The sequence below is a fragment of the Falco punctatus genome (genome assembly GCF_963210335.1).
Source record: "Falco punctatus genome assembly, chromosome: 4".
NCBI lineage: Eukaryota > Metazoa > Chordata > Aves > Falconiformes > Falconidae > Falco > Falco punctatus.
In genome coordinates this window covers 111,058,194-111,075,611 of record NC_137583.1, presented here as the reverse complement: position 1 = coordinate 111,075,611, position 17,418 = coordinate 111,058,194, and the positions used below count along the sequence as shown (strand labels likewise).

Here is a 17,418-nt window from a genome sequence, read left to right as displayed (position 1 = left end):
TAGGAAAGAAGATGGGATTTTTTTAATATCCACATTTTAAGCAGAAGGATATTTTTCAGCTCCAGTGCTTTGAATGTAGATGAATTCACTTCTGTACACATATCAGTAAGTGGTAATATTCTGCGAATAAACACACATAGCAGGGTTTTTCAGAAGCCTTTGCAGATGTCTTTCTTCTATCTGCCTCTGATTTACTCCCTGCAGGTAAGATGTGTGACAGTTCTCCATGTAAGTGTGATTGGATTTCTTCAGTCCTTGGCTCAATCCCATCAGGCAAGTCTTTGTTTTTTCAGTTTCAGGCAAAGTCACTCAACACAATCTCACAGTGTAGCCTTCCTGGACTTCTCTCACTTTCCCTCCTAATTCCCTCTTCACCAGGACTGAAGTCAAGACGTACACTGAAGCTGAGAGTGGTTAATTCTAGTAATTCTGGTTGCCTTTAAGTCATGACAGCTTTGGCAACTTCGTCATCTTATACACATGAAAAACCACTTTCTTTCAGTGTGGAAAATTTTTGTTTCTGATATAAAGGCTTGATTCATTTGCTTTAAGCCACTGTCTTCTTGTAAGCTGTTCCTTACTGCCTTTGGTCTCAGCAGTAGACATGTTGCCAGAGGTAGCGTTCTGATCTCCATCATACTAATCTGTCTTTGTTTTTCCGTTGTCCTGGGGGAGTGGGAAAGGGAGGAAGGTAGAGCAAAACAAATGTCATTACCGTTGCAAATACTGGGTTTGGTTTTGTTACTTATTTGGGTATCGTTGTGTTTCTGTCAAAACTGTGCATTGTACTGTGTGTCCTCAGGACAATTGCTGATAACCCTCTGACCTTGTTGCAGCATTTCAGAAGTCTCTCTGGCTGTGTTTTCAGAAAAGAAAAATAACAACTTTCATTATAAGTTTCCAATGAACCCGGGTTTTATTTTTCTGGTTTCCAGTCGTATGTTGCTGTGATTGTGAGTCAAATGCTTGCGGGCCTTTGATGTGAAGCTATGAACAACATTGCTTTAAATAGCAAAGAATGTTCTTGTATTGCATCTTGGGTCTGCAGCTCACAGTCAAGTAGTTGTACAGGAGCCGTTTGTGCTCACCAGAAGTAGTTCATGTCCAGGAGAGCTCAGAGAGCATGGCATGTAAAGGCACTCGCCACCTTCGTTGACTATCACCCATCTCCCTGGCATCAGCCTTGGGCTTTTCTGGTGCTGCGGTGAAAGGTGGCACACAGGCACAGGAGGTCACATCACAGTGCTAACAAGAGGACGGTGCCAGCTGATGGCTTCCATTCCTGTCTGGTAATCCACAGCGGGAATGCTGTGGGACTGCTGCAGGAGGCTGGTGGTACTCCAAGTTTGCTATGACATACAAAACCTCGACTTGGTTAGGATGTCCCTAAATCACAGTTTAACAGAGGTTGGGAAAAGAATACTGGGGAAATAGTGTAACATTCTATTTCTGTTCTGACAGTCTTAGGAACCTGCTTTTAGATGCCGTCGAGGGTAAGATATATGGGCTTGTGGTTTGATCCAATCGCTTTTTCTTCTCTTTTGTATTTTCGTGTTGTTTGTACTCAGCCAGAGCCCTACCTTTTGGTGGAGTGTTACGACCCTGCTTAACGCTGGACTCACAAGGATGCCTCTGGAAAATGGTACCGCTGCTGAACAGGCAGGAAGGGGTGGTCGCTTCAGGGTTAGAGGGTGTTCTGTTCGCCTCTTACCGGCGTGTACAGGTGAGTATGAGTACTGAAAGGGACACATAAAAGTTTGGAAATGTGGGTACCATGAGACATCAAAGCACAATGAGAAGCTGTTTTGAATGTATTGCTAAGCAGACTGAAATCAGCAATACTGTAAAGTGTGTGAGAGTCTGATTTTTTGAGATTAACAGCCCCATTTTCTGTCCAAATAGTTTCAGATAAATTCATGTGAGTGCTGAATAATTATACACCGCTTATCTGACTGAACTTCTAGTCCTAAAGATTCAGCATTTCTGGAAGGTTTGCTCAGCTGTGGAAACCTTTAGTGAGACATTTTAACTGCAAGAGCACAGGCAATATCAGCTGATAAAATCTGCCATTTCCAGGTCTCTAGTAAGACATAATTCTTTTCTTCTTTGGGCTCCAGTTTTTAACCCTTTCCCTCTACTAGGAGATTGATCTTGCTTTTGTATTTAAAACAAAGACTATTAATGGGCTATTGTGGAATGTTAGTTTAGGATCACTGATGCACACAACCTTACTGTTATAGCGAGAAAATGATATCATGTGTATTTGTAATAATAAAGAACAGCTTTAATCCCGTGCCTACCACAGAAAGCATGCTATAAATAATATTCTGTCCCAAGTTAATCACACTAAATTTCATTTTAGTTAAGGCAAATATCATGCCCCTGTTTAATGCAATTGTATATATTACCATTAATAAATGACCTGAATTTTCTTTCACATTTATGCTGTTTGTAGAACACTATCATCTTACTTGTTGATATCTTGGAAGTCTTTCCATTCTTAGTGTAGTCTGAAATTTGTAGGCTAAACAGCTGTCTATTGAATCTTTAAATGTCGTGACACTAAAACACAGGCAAAATTTGATTGTCATGTTCCTTTTCACTTTTTTCCTATTGACGCTGTACCTGTCATTGATACCTGCTCAGGGCTTTGAAATGCCCTTCTTTCTCTCTGTACGCAGTTAAATACTCTTCAAGCTCTTGATTGCTTCACTATAGTGTAGCCAAGAGTCGCACATTTGCAAGCCCGTAATATCTGGCAAATTAAAAACGTGGATATCTAAGTACTGCCATATTTAAGCTATGCCTGTGCCTTTCTGCTCTCTCCCAGGCTGCATTCTTGAACTCCATTCTGTTCTTCCCACCTTTCTTCATCAGGTCTTCTGAGCCTTACTCATTTCTTTCCAACTACCCCGGCTGTCTTCTTGTCCGCCTTTATAGCCCAGCCCAAAGCTGCCTGTGGGAAGTGCAGCCCTGCCATTTGCCAGAATACAAATGCCTGCCTGCTTTATGTGAGGACAGTAACACTGGGCAGGCATCCACGTAGAGTTATCATCAACAGGCATCATCAAAGATGCAGGAGACCTCGACGCTGGAAACCACTTGTAAAACACCCATTAAATCACTGAGATCCAGGAGCACTCTGTCTCACTGGTATACCGGAGCCTATATATGTGTGTAACTTTAGGTATAGGGATTCTTTTTTCAATTTATGAACGTTGTGTTGGGTTTATACTGATGATCATGTTATGTATCCAAAATATATTTTATCTATGTTAAAATGTATATTTTATGGTAGCAACTGGATGAGCCTGTATGGATTTTCAGTGTTTCAAAACAGAAGGAGAGGAAATTTTTGTAATAATTTAGAGAGTGGCTCCAAACATAAAAGTTTCTGGACTCAAGAAAGCTCTGAGGTGTATGCTTCATCTTAAACGATGAAATGGAGCATAAGCACACACCCGGAGCTGAACCTCAATACCGTTACAGAAATAGGCACTATGGAAAGCAGGGTGATCAAAATTTTGGCTCAGCGTTTTGAGTTTCCCAAATTAAACGCTGGAACTGTGCAGAAAGAAGTGTTATTCTGGAGGTGCAGTGAGAGTGGTAAGGTCTGACATCTCATAAACCTTTCGGCCACTCAGAATAGGGGCACGAGTCCAAATTCAGCACAAGCTGGGAGATGCTACTTCATCCAAAGGTAAGACCCAACAGATGAGTTGATTTGGATCACAGTACTGTGGGCAAGAAAACCTCTTCCCAGACCCTGCCAAGCAGCCTGCGGTTGCAGGAGCTGCTGTCTTCTATGGGAGGCAAATTTGATTCCTCCTCATGCATAAGTGAAGGTTTCCTTCACTCCTCAAGCTGTGAAGCAAACTAAACTGACTGGTAGTATGGTCTGTGCCTTGTTTTGGTGGGGAGCTGGTGCTCCAGACCCAGCGTTTCGTAGAGGGACGTAGCAGGTGTGATTCGTCAATCATTTCTTTGGAGGGAGCAGCATCCTGCTCATACCTCACCACTAGGAAAAGAGCAGGGATTCATCCAGGGTTTCTGGAGATGCTGACAGCCGACTGCCATGGTGGTGGCCTGTGCCAAGATGTGGCAGCATGACACGTCAAGCGATACAGACATACCCACGATGAGGGAATGTCGTTGCCTCCTTATAGCCCAAGTAAGCATGTAGATGGGAGGCTTCATGTTTATCTTGCTCTGCTTGCTAGTCTCATTCCTCTTTCTTTGAGCTGCCTTGAAGGTTGATAGTGTAAAAATAGTGGTGCTAGTGGCAGAGAAGCAATCTCACTTACAAGTGGTGAAAGAGTTTAAAGGTGAGAAAGTCACCTGCAATTCCTGTCAGCTGGTGGGAGATGGCTGTGGCAGAATCGGGCTGAAACTGGTGAGAGCTGTCAGTGTGGCACACCTTCCCAGATGCTTCAGTCCGCAGTGTGGTGACTGCTTGTCCCCTACACCCCACAAAAGCTGATAAACTGGATCAATGCAAGCTTTGGATTAGGCAGGTTATTGGATTCAGCATGGCAGATGGAAAGTGTTGGAAGCACAGTCGCCCTGGAGGGCATTTGCAGGCATCAGGCTGTCAGATCAGCTGCTTCTGTTGAGCCAGCGTGAGGGCAGTGCGAACACGGAACGCGCAGGATTGCTGCTGCTGGGAGGACAGGGAAGGCAGGGATGCAGTGAGGCCACTGTGTAAGACGTGATGTCACCCTCTGCGCAGATCTGCTGAAATTAGGAGCTCGAGTTGCTGGCTGTGGCATGGAAAATTATTCACACACATTAAATTCTTCACTCAGGATGCGATAAAAGGCAGCCTGTAATCTTGCTGTAAGGTCTGTGGCCAGTGCACTATGGAGTCATGAGGATTTCAAAATATCGCTTGATGTTAAGAGCTCTGGAATTTTCTTTGCTTCCATGGCTTGAAATGGATATAGTCTAGTGAGCTTCCTCATACACCGCAAGACCTATTTATTTGCTAGGGTTTGTTTGGGTTTTTTTCAGATAATGTTGAGATTCTCTTCCTGGAGTGATGAAAACGGTTTGCTTTTGTGAACTGAATATTGTTTTTCAGAATCTGCTGGATTATTATTAAGCCAATAACTGCATATGATAATGACTACAGAAATTAATAACTACATTTACAGTAACGTATGTACAATATAATTTTAGAATATGCCTTGAAGCTTTCTGTCAATATGTCTAATGTTCTTACTTGGGTGATTGTTATTTTACCTTCAACCTGAAGTAAAAATTAGATATGATCGGAGTCATGATTTGTCATTCCAACTGGAATTAGTCATTGGTCATCAAGATGCTAATCAGATTACCTGTTTCTAAAACTGAATTTCACTAATACGTATGAATAGTTTTCAACTCCACAAAACTCTTCAACAAATTCTGAAACTTTGTTTAGGTTGGATTTGTCCTACCCAGCGTCAGGCACTCTGGTGCTCAGGTGTCTGGTCCAGCCTGGTTGCCTGGGCTGCTGCTGCAGCCAGTGGAGGAAGGTACGGCGCCAGGAGATGCCCACCCTGCTTACCTCAGACCTCGGTCGGGCGAGGGATCAGCTCGCTGTCAGCGTGCCCGTCTCTCCCCGCTGACTCTGGGCCTGGATAAGTTCAGGGAAACATGTAAATCTGGCACTTGGGCCGGATCAGACCCTGTAGTCCCATGTTGCTGGGAGAAGTTGCTGTCTCCCGGATTCGGAGCGGTTCCCTTGGGCCAGGACAGCTACTGGAAAGGCTGTGGTGATCCCATGGCATCGGTGGGCTGTTTTCTCTGGTCTGTGGCTCAGGCACAGAAATAAACCAGCATAAAGTCACTTTAGAAAAGCCACTCGGGAGGTAGCCCCGGGCAGGGGTGCAGAGGGTCTCCCCGGCAGAGTGGGCACGGAGGGAGGAACGGTTTCACCGCTGCGGCTCTGCTGCCAGGCCCGGGCAGCTAAGCCTCAGGACCGACCCTTTCGCTAAGCCCGATGTCTGAGCTTGGGGCACCGGTCTGGCATTTCTCGTTGCCCCGGACGGTCTCGCTTTCTCGTGCGGCAGCATCCCTGCTCAGGAGCTCGAGCCTGGGGCCGCTCCGCCGCCGCAGGAGCGGGGTAAATCGCTCCCCGCGCTCGCTCCCTCTCCCCTGCCGGCGCCGGGCGGCCGCGAAGACGGGCGGCCGGGCCCGGGACACGCGGGGCCGGGCAGGGGCTGGTGCAGGGCCCGGGGGCAGCGGCCGGCTCGGCCCGCGGGTGGGATTTGCCGGGGCGGCGGGGGCGGCGCGCGGGCGGCGGGGGGGGCAGCGGCAGCGCCCGCCCCCTCGGTCCCGCCCGGCCCCGCCCGGCCGGAGCCGCCGTGCCGCTCCCGGGGCAGGGGCAGGGGCAGGCGGGAGCGGGGCGGGGGGGACCGGAGCCGGCGAGGCGTGATCGCCCGAGGCCCCTCCTGCCTGCCGGGGAAGCCTTAAAACACCCCGGCGAGGCACGGAGCCCCGCACTCGGGAGCCCCGACGCACGGGCAGAAGCGCCTCGCTGAGCCGAGAGCCGCTCCGCTGCAGCCGCCGCCGTGAGTGCCGCGACGGGGCGGGCACGGGCACGGGCACGGGCACGGGCACGGGCACGGGGGGAGCGGGCGGGCCGGGCCGGGCTGGGGCGCGCTGGGGCGGCCGCGCTGCTCCCGCCGTCGGGGCAGGTGCTGACAGCGCATCCCCTCCCCTCCCTCCCCCCCTCCCTCCCTCCCCGCCGTGCAGATGCAGGGCACCGTGAGGCTGTGGGTGTCGGTGCTGACTTTCGCCCTGTCGCTGCTGGTCTGCCTGGGGACGCTGACAGAGGCGTACCCCTCCAAACCGGACAGCCCCGGCGAGGATGCCCCCGCAGAGGACATGGCCAGATACTACTCGGCGCTGAGGCACTACATCAACCTCATCACCCGGCAGAGGTAGGCAGAGCGGCCCGGCCGGCATCCCCTTTTCCCACCCCCCGGGCTGCCCGTTTCCTTGGGGAGGGTCAGGGGAGGGAAGCGGGGTGTGCCTGGGTGCCTTGCCCAGTCTCCCCCACTGACACGGGGAAAGACTGTGGTGCACAGACTCCTTCCCTTTAGAGAGTGACAGCCACGCACCCCTGAGTTGGCTCTGGGTCTGGAGCTGAATTTCCACCACCCAAGTTGGCAGAAGGGGCAGGGGTTGATGCTGCCTCTGCCCTCTCAGCCCTCTCTACCCCTCGTACAGCCAGGCTGCCAGGCAGAGCATGAACTACAGGGCAGAGTGTATGGGGAGACCCCCCCCCCCCAAAAAAAAAAAAAAAAAAAAAGAGGAGAGAAAACACACCTAAGCTGGGAGCTGGAGAGAGTGAGATAGGGCAGTCGGAGCAGTTTCCCACTCCTGTTGCTGCCACTGACTCTAGTGAAGACTTTGATGAGGAAGAAGTGTCTTTCTAGCCTTGCTGAGGAGTTGTGGTAATCCAGGTGCTTTGTGGTTTGCCAGCTACTTGATGCAGCTGCGAGTGCTGAAAAGCCAACTAGTCCTAGCAAAAACCCTCTCGAGACCACTAGCAAGAACCCAAGCTCAAGGTGAAAGGGAAAAGAGTGTGACCCAAACCCGCCTGGCTCTGAACTGGCTTTCTGGGGATGACTGTGCTTTTTAAAGTAGAGGTAAAGGCCCAGTCTGGAAAAAGTGCGAATTATTATCAAAAAATTGTTTTATTTGGGAGCATCTGTCCGGTTTAGACTGTGATGACGTTTCCCCTGAGGTCCCTGAACAGAATGCGACCCAGAAGAGCTTTGACATATTTATCTATTTGTTTAATATCAAAACCAGATGAGAGGTCTAAACTTAGGCTTTCATTTGCCCCTCTAGAAGTCTGAAGAATTAAATTAGAAGGCAGGCTGTTGTGTAAGCGAGAGCTTTCCCGCAAACCCATAACATTGCCTGCCAGTGCACTAATAGCATAACACAGATGAAGAGGAAGATAAAAACACAGATCTTCAGCCTTGGACTTTTAAAGCAATATTCACAACTTGTTCATGTGTAAGGCATGCTTGTGTGTGATAGTCTGTGCTTGGATAACTTTTTGTTTAGATTACAGCTAAAATAATCTGGTCCTCTGCTGCCTTTTCCGCTTGCATGTGGTGGGATCTCCAGGCCGATCTCTCATCTCTTCTTTTGTTTCTTTCATCTCTGATTTCAAAGGTGGTTCCTGTCCAAAACCAGGTCATGTTTAAAAACAAGCAAACAAAAAAATCCCAAATGCAACAAAATGAACCTTCTCATCTGTATTTAGCTTCCACTACTGATGTGTGCCATGTATGTTTGCTTTAACATTGACTGTGTAGCTTTTTTTCTGTAATTTCTGGGGTGCAAGTACAGAACTCAGAAACTGCGACCGCTTTCGTTCTTCTGTGTGGATTTGGGTTCTGAAATGAAATTGTTATTGCTGTTGATTGATAAAAAAATGCAGAATTTAAATTTCTTCTTCAGATTTTACCTAGATTTCCCACCCACGCTCTCATATTTAAAGGGAACAGTATTGACCTGGAAGTACAAGAAAGCTGGCAGAAAAAACCCACTGCAATGGCAACTTCATGATGTGCATTTTAAAGTTGACTACAGAAGTTATCTAAAAAAAAAAAAAAAAAAGTGTGTGGTGAATTAACCATGCAAAGATAAAGCAATTGCCTCCTCCGTTTGGAAAGCTTAACTGAGCTCCCGGGGGTTCTGTGTTTCAGCAGTGACACAGTCACTTGCAAAATGAATCAGTAACTTTTGAAGCGTTTTGGACCGGTCTAAGGGCAATCATTTAGTCCGTTTCAGAGGTTGTGCTCAAAGCGTGCTTTCTTCTTACAGCTTTTTACCTCTGCTTTTTGTGCGTGGTGCTGCTTGGGAGCCCTGTAAGGGGGGGCAGAGGAGGGGTCCGGGGGCTCGCCCTGCCCCTCCAGAGGCTGTGTGAGCCGGCAGCACTCAGCCTCTCACCAGACCTGGTGCCTGCAGCCTGGTCGCTGCAGCTGGTGAGATGGATCAGGAAGAGCGCTTTGGGAAAGGATGAGGAGATCGGTGCTTTTTTTTCTCTTCAGGTTCATCTGTCTTGTCTTGGTTGATGTTTCTGTGATTATGAATAACCTGGCTCATCCTCCTGGCTTCTACTTCTGGCCTAACCCAAGCATTTGAGTGTCATTCCCCTGTGATCTACTGTGACCCACAGGGTCTTCACCCCAGCTCCCATGAAGGTTCTTCCTTGCAGACCTTCTTTCTGTTCTTCTCTTTATGTGGCTGCCTTGCTCCCCCTCTCCTCTGAGGTCCTTCCTCTTCAGATCCATCTCACTTAGCTTCAGACATCTGTGTCCATCAGCTTTATACCCTTTTGTGGTTATCTGAGGGAAACAGGTAGTTGTGGGGCACAGGTCACCAGGCCTGTTTCAGGCTTCTGATGACGTCTCTTGTTCCTTACGTGCCAGGTCTTTATAACTTAAAAGAGAGCCTAAGGTAACCAGCAGAGATGCAGACTCCTACCCTGCAGATGTCTGTGTGTCTTTAGTCTCACCTCTGTTCCCAAAACTGTCCTGTGGTCTTTGCCTCGTGCCCCTCTACTGCACCGTTCAGGGGGCTTTTTTCAGAGCCCATCTTTACTCGAAACATTCCCTTTTGCTGCTTGCTGCTGCCTGTACTCCCTCTTGCCAGCAGGCCCCCTTCCCTTCTTGTACCTCGTAGCTTGTTCGTGGATCTGTGGCTCTCCTGTGCTGCAGCAGATCAGGAAGGCCCTTCCTGCTGGAGCTTGAACTATAGGCAGGGCAGAAGATACCTGAAAGTGTGTCTGACCTGGGGAGTGCTGGTGCTCCCGCTTCATGCCAACACCTTTTAATGGGGAAGGGGGCAGATCCTGAGTCCTTCGGGGGGGGGTTTGTGGCAGTTTTCTGAATCTGACCCACAAGATGCTTTTTTGAGGTCCTTCAGCTCCTGTTGCTGGCCTTGGACCGGTGGGGTTTGCCTCCCAAGGCCCAAGTTTTCATAGGAAGCTTTGAGATTTTGCTAAGGCTGAGATACGAAGTTCCTAGTAAGAACAAGTGTGTTCACTCTTCAACCCCTCTGGCTTCAGCTGGAGCTGTGGGTTATCAGCATGCCAGAAAAAAGGTTTTAATGCCTCAAGCTGAGCATAAACCCCAACTAGATATTTTCACAAAGCTTGGAGCCTCACTCTTTTAAAATAGCAATGATATTTGATAAAAGTGTTTCCCAAACAGCAAATAAAGACTCAGCTTTCTGTATTCACGTGGTCCCAGAGCTGGGTAGGGAAGGCAAGGAGCAAACCATGAAGCAGCTGGAGCAAAGATCTCCCAAGGCATTTGCTTCAGTAAGAAGAGATGGACTCTGTCCATGACCTCTTTTTAGTATGGCTGTGGCATGGTTCTTTCCCAGTGGCAAAATTACAGAGCAAACGGGAGGTTTAGGCACCTGACATAGGAAAAGTGGCCACTCCTTGGCCAGCCCAGTTGGTCGCAGTCAGCGATCACCTTGCATGCAGCTTTGCCGTGTGAGGACATGGTAGGTCCATCCAGCACAGGTCTAACCAAAGCACAGAAGGGACTCCTATAAAAGATGTCTCTCCAACACAGTCTTCTTCATAATTTGACCTAATCTCTGCACTCCAGGGGGTTGCTACCTACTTCTTATTCAGACAAAACTTTCCGAGAGATTAGTGGGATTTTTGCCCAAGTGTGAGTTGTTGGAGCGAGTTGTTGATTTGTTACATCAATTTCTTTAAGATAACAGCAAATTGGATTCCCCCTTGGTTGAAGTCCAGGTCACATCCATGTTAATCAGAGTAGGGAATTAGAAAGAAATAAATCCCTTTGTGGTGATGGAGTGTGAGGTATTTGATTCAGCATCATGCTTGATTGCGTTATTGTAATAGCATTTTACTATGTCTGGCTGGTTCTTTTCAGATACCTGCTTTCAGTCAGCTTAGATTAAGAAATTTACTTTAAGTTTCTGAAACTGATGCTTTATCTTTCTGGAGCACAGGTGATGTACTAAAATGATTACGGCAATGTAAAAAATACAGAGTTGAATAAAATGATTGAGAAGTGAGGTATGTTTCCACTTCCCAGGAAGTTATGCCATCAACAGGCAAAACTGCTAGCTTTTTAAATATAGTTTTGGAAGGTGGGTTTTTTTTTCTTTTAAATTTAGATTAAGTCATTGGAGAAACATAATCTTGATAATAACGGATAAAATGTAAGTCCTTAATTACACATTTGATTTCTCTGGAATCAGAATTCCACTCAAGAGGCATTCACAAAGCTTTTATCTGTTAATGTACTTTGTGATTCAGACTAATTACATAAACAAGTTACAAACCATGATCTTAATTCTTTCCAACCAAGGAGCGTTTGCTTACAGTTACCACTCTCAGGCTAATGAATCCTTATAGTGATGAAATGTCTGCCACGCTGGTTGCTCATTGTCGCTTCTGTTCTCTCAGGAAAACAGAGCAAATTCTCTCCCAAGAACCAGGAACCGCAGTACTTTTTAACTGTTAAGCAATGTATAGTATCCAGGATTTCAAAAAACAAATTACAAAAAAAAATGGAAAGACAGCTGCTGTGTAGCGATACAGGACAAAGGCAGCCAGTGATATCCCATTTAACAGAGCTCTGAATCAGGAGGCTTTCTTTTCTATAGACATGTAGTTCAAGAGTGATGATCGCCTTGGGTAGCTTAGTTTTTAGGACCTAATGCGCTGTGCGTTTGGCAGCCCCAAATGTAGTAGCTATCTTGGCCGATTAATTGGCAAACCGAGTTTTGTTTTCTATTAGCTTAATAGATAAATTCCACTCTTCATTTACCTAATTTCTGATGGAAGGATACAGTAGCATCTAAACCAAGAAGAAAGTTAATGAGATAATGGAACTGGGTTTGTAGGCAAGAATGACATGCTGGGAGGTCACGTCATGCACAGCTTCCTGCCTCTTCCTTCATGCTCACATAAGATGCAAGATCCTAGAGTATCTAGGAACAGCCATTAAATTGAGAAATATTTGATGTTTCTCGATACTATGATGTAAAATGATTATGGAAAAAATATAGAAAAATACAGAAAAAATTAAAACTGAAGAATGAATATTTTCTCACATGGCTATGTCAGGTTGAGTCAAAGTACTTGCTGGAAAGCTGTATTTATGTCTGCTCTAGTCATTTTTTTCTGAAAAAAATGACTAATGGTTCTGTGCCTAGTCTTCATTTTTAAAAACTGACATATAAAAAAATTTATTTTTTTAAATCTTTCCTTAGATATGGAAAGAGATCAAGCCCAGAGACACTGATCTCAGACCTCTTGTTGAGGGAAAGCACAGAAAATATTCCCAGATCCAGGTATGTATGAATAGGTTTTGTGGAGGCTTTCGCTTCTCATTTAGATTTAACAGTTTCATTTGTTATCAGTAAATATGTTTCACAGGGAGAAAACATATGCCACCAACAGCTGGGTAAACATGTCCTTAAAAAACATTAATTCCCTTTTTGTTAAGAGCTAGCACCACCTATGAATGCAAGAAATGCCTTACTGGATATAATATAGCCCGAACTCCTCGTTTCCTGACTTTGGGAGCACACCATACCTGCTGTGTGGAGGAGGAGAAGCACTCCCACAATGCTTCCCCATACTGGACTTTATTACGCAGAATTGTGTGCCAGTGCCCGATGATGATTCCTTACATACTGGAGCACCAAAGCTGGCATATTTCTACTCATTTGCTGCTCAGACTGGTTCCTCTAAAGATGTGCGAGTGGTAAATACGCACGCACATAACTTATGCACAAATGCACGGCAGTGACTGGTCTTTAAAATACAGTATTTCACATTGGTTTTGTACCCAGTATTTTACAAAGGGGAAAAAAGGCCTTTATATTTCCATTTGCTCTTGGTTTGAAATAACACTGGTATTTCAAGCAACAGTGGGGTTTCAAATGTGCATGCTGTATTTATCTAGTTAGGTAATGACACTTCGGCTATAATGTAAGATACTGTAATAGTGACTACAATTTACGCAGCTGAAAAGTAAGTATGTTAAAAAAGTAAGATGCAGGGGAGTTTTGGCTCATGAAAGAAAATACTGGGTTTGATTTTGCTCACAATCAAGCATGAATGAGCTCAGTTTAAGCCTTCACTGATAGCCTGAAGTTTGCTGATAATACTTCTACTGCAGAAATAAACATTTTATGCAGTAGTCATCTCAGGAGTCTACAAGTAAATGCTCTGCACTTTCATGAGCTGTGCAAAAACTCAGTTAGACTAGCTAAATACTTAAGCATAATAGTCTGTAGCACTGAACTTGGGGCATGATTTTGTTGCTGAAAGGTGACCAAAATTTCTACTGCCATCAAGGGAGGCTGTCCACAAATGAGACTTGTGGAACTTGTGCATAGAGAGACCATTGACTTATGGTTTGATGACTAACCGCAGCTGTGGGGATGCACTTTTCTCTGCAGATGCTTATGTAAAAAACTGCATGGAGCGCAGTGAAATGTATTAGACTATTTTCTGTTTGGTAATGACAAGGCAGAGCCCTCACATAATGGGAAATTTCCGCTGCCGTGAATTTGAGGCAACACACAGGGTAGCACAAAGTCTTAATACTCTCTGTTATTTTCACCCCTTCATAACAAAAGTTCATGGTTGTTATTATTATTGTTTCAATAATGCTATTTATAACACACCAGGGAGAAAAACTCATGAGCAAAATAACAAACTAGTCTGCATTTAAGATCAAGAATTGATGAGAAACAGATTTCTATTTCATACCCCCTGTAACAGCACTTTAAATTGAGTATGGTATCTGTCATTCATCGATGACAATTATGGGAGTACTGGGAGCAATGACGTCTAGTTTTCCAGGATAAAACCCTACATCGATTCTGAACCCTGCTCTAGCTTTTTCCTCCATGTGAGGACATAATTAAATCTCCTTTCTACCCAGCCCAGTGTTTCATGGCACATAAGGAACTTAGTATCTCTGAGTTACCTGTACCACTCTGACTTGGTTGAAACTGTCCAGAGGGTTTGAAAGCTGGTGGGGAAGCCAGGGGAGCCACGCAGGGGTGGGACAGCTGGACACACAGCAGACATGCCCAGGTACAACACAGCTGCCTAAGCCTTCCTCCTGGAGGAAGAAAGGCTGGATGAATAAAAGGCAGGCTGGTATTATTCTGAACTTAAATTAATGAGGTAAATGTTTAGAAACAGTTATATAGGCAGCCAGTTATGGAGCAGATGTAATTTGCGCTCAGTGAGGCAGTGATGAAGAGACGTATTTCATGAGTTCTCGGGAACTGAACTTTGTAACTAAACACTGAGGTACTAATAAACAACTTAATTGTATTCAGCTTGGCTGGCCTGGTTTGGCATTTCACTTTTGCTGACTAAAATATGCCCCAAAGTATTTTGCAGCCTAGGTGTATGACTGACCCTATGAAGAAAGCTTAGAGATTCTTACAGAAACTAGTTAAAAAATAGGAAGGAAAAAAAAGAAGGCACCTTAACCTGAGTACAAGTAAGTTCTTATGACAAAAACAGGATGTGGCATGCTTCTGATCTTGTGGAGTCATGAGAAAATATTTAATACTCAATAACAGGATGCATCTCTCTTAACATTGCCTCTTTGAAAATGAGGATACAGAGGGAAGTAGTAGTCTAGGCTACATTTGCAGTCAGTCGAAGGGATGGGTATCTCCAAAATGAGCCTTCCATTGTAAAATGGACAGAGTGTCAACTTCCCTCTCAGGGTGTCTGTGTCACAGTCTCCAGTGATTGTGGAGGCAGACTAGATGTTTAATCAAGACTAGATGCCCAACTTTTAGATGGGAAGAATTATGGCAAATGCATTTACCCTGGTGCATCTCCATGTTCTCCCACCTGTTGACTTACTCTCTGTGTAGCCAGAGCAGCTGTTCACAAGCAGAGTACCTCTGGATCAAATCCTGCCCTCAGCGCTTTTTTCAACACATTTCAGATATTTGAGATTGAGCAGTGGAATACCGCGATAGTATTTTAGGATGGTGGTTGTGAACTTCAGTTTTGTTTGAAGGTGCTTACAGCATGACACGATTTTGTTTGGCTCGGTGAACGTTCTTTGGAAATTGTTTACTCCTGAGTTAGAGTAAAAAGTGGCTCTTTAAAAGTATTTGTATTTCAACAGAACATAGTTTTTTAGCTGGTTTTCATGAAGTGCTACTTGATGGCATAAAGCAGTTTTGCAGTGAGTTTCAGTGGTGTAAAACACTGCACCAGGGCAGCAGTATGGAGGGGCAAGTTCTGGTACCCATGCATAGACTTTTGGCCATCCATAATGCCTCTGCTTTGATGTATTCCTTACTGCTGCTATAATTAAAATGAAAATTCTAGGTAGTTCTAACTTCATATTTTTCAGAAGGGGTTTTAAAATGTGTTTAATGTTGTTGTTTTGTTTTGTTTTATTCATAATGTGTATTGCAGGTTTGAAGATCCTTCAATGTGGTGATGGGATTTTCTGCACACCGTCAAAACTTTTCCTAGTTTTCAGTTCATACTCCATGCCTATGAAGCAAATCATAGCGTCATTCCCACTGCATGCAGCCATTGTACTGAATTCTGTAGAGTTTTTCCATCCTCGTATTTGTATATACCTATATTTAAATAAATTATTTGTGCATTCCAAAATATAACATACTAAATGAAAACAGCCAACTGTGTCATTGGTATAGAAAAGAGTTGTTTTAAACTATTATAACTGAATTATAACCTCCCTGCAGTCTAAAGTAGTATGGACAACAATAGTGTCACAGTTATTACAGCAATTAGTGTGTAAAGTAAGATAAAGACATCATTTATTGTGGCCTCAAACTCAACTCAGCTGCTTGATTTATGCCAAACTGTTTAAAATAATTTATCACAGACTACATAATTTAGGAACATAGTTTTCTGAGAGGCAATTTTTCAGCGGGACCATACTAAAAACTTACTTAATACTTAAATTAACATATGCATTAAAATTAATCGCGTTTTCAAAATACAAAGGAATAAGTCACTGCTTAATTCTGCTAACTCCTCAAAACTGGTTTGAAGGTTGGCTGTAAGCCTGAATTAGGAATTTTAAATGAAACAGATGTAACGTCTTCATTTTGCCAATATGCAAAGCAGCAGGAAACAATATCTAAAGTAACTCATAAAACAAGACAAATCTACAACTGCTTGTGCCAGAAAAGACGCGTCTAACGTTGCCTAAGGCCTTGTAAAGGAGCACACCGATAAATCACAACCCTTTGGGTACCTGTACTCTGAGCCTCTCTCATTTGGAGTCATTCATGGTTTCTGTTTCTACCACAAGAAGGTAACTGGGACAGGGACAAGGGGAACTGTCTTTGGATATATTTTTTTTTAAATTATTATTATTTTATGAATTTATTTACTAGCCTAATGAGAGATTTAGACACACTCTCAAAGCTTTTATTCAAAGCAACGTAATGGAATGGTAGCATGTTACCCTTGTTCTTAAGCGGTTTTAATTCACAGATACGTATCTTGCAGTATGGTCAGGAATGACACTGGGCATGACACAGATGCTGGTCCTTGGTTTCTGATATTTAGGCACAACTTCTTTTATTTAGATACTGTACTAAATGCTGCATAATAAAGCACACACAAAGTTCCAAATTGGAAAAGAATCAGCATGAAGGTTTAATGTGTTTACATTTCCTTCCCACTTCTCAAATGTTTCTGCAGGGGAGATACATCAGTGCCAGTAAGTTCCAAATTTCTAAAATTTCTAAAAATGCATGCTGGGTGTGTTCGCAGTGCTACCAGCTTACCAGGACTGGCCAGCTTTTGTGGTCACACTGTCTTCAGCAAAGCATAACGTAGTTTTCCTTTTCATGAAACACTTGGGTGTCATTGGAATGGGCAAATTTTGCTTTCAGAAGCAATATTTTCACTTACAAGCTTGACGATGTGTTCCACAGTGCTACACGTGAAATTGTGGGGATTAAGGTTAGTCTAGTATTACAAAAATGTTTGGGGTTCCTGGTATAAACCATTGCCTCCCAAGGGAGTAAGTGACAATGTTCACAGGGACTCCAGGATGGCCACAGGTTGCTGGGACTCGCAGGAGTTCATCAGCCACAGGCCAGAGCGTGCTGGTTTAAAGTCCACATAAAATTCTGCTTTGAATAATAATTAAAATGAAAATTGGAAATTAGTGAGGTGTCTGCTATATAATATCTCTATTTCCTGGTAATTATTAGTATCTCTATATACATATTAATGATTGTGTAAATGATAAAATCAGTAGATGATAAACCAGACTCGTATTGCTCAACACTATCATTACAAATGTGCCTTAGTGGAGAAAGAGAGTTAAAGGAGAATTAGTGCATGCTAATTGCTCACGCTGAGCTGTTTCACTCAAC

The 17,418-nt window shown here is 44.5% G+C and overlaps 1 protein-coding gene across 1 annotated transcript; it reads left to right on the top strand.

Annotated features, from left to right (window-relative positions):
* The first annotated feature begins 1,130 nt into the window (after positions 1–1,130).
* Positions 1,131–16,731, top strand: NPY (neuropeptide Y). The gene is made up of 4 exons (XM_080382214.1): positions 1,131–6,554; positions 6,739–6,926; positions 12,271–12,351; positions 15,470–16,731. Exons 2-4 carry the CDS (start codon positions 6,739–6,741, stop codon positions 15,492–15,494), a joined length of 294 nt encoding a protein of 97 aa, XP_080238340.1. The 5' UTR covers positions 1,131–6,554; the 3' UTR covers positions 15,495–16,731.
* Positions 16,732–17,418: the final 687 nt, after the last annotated feature.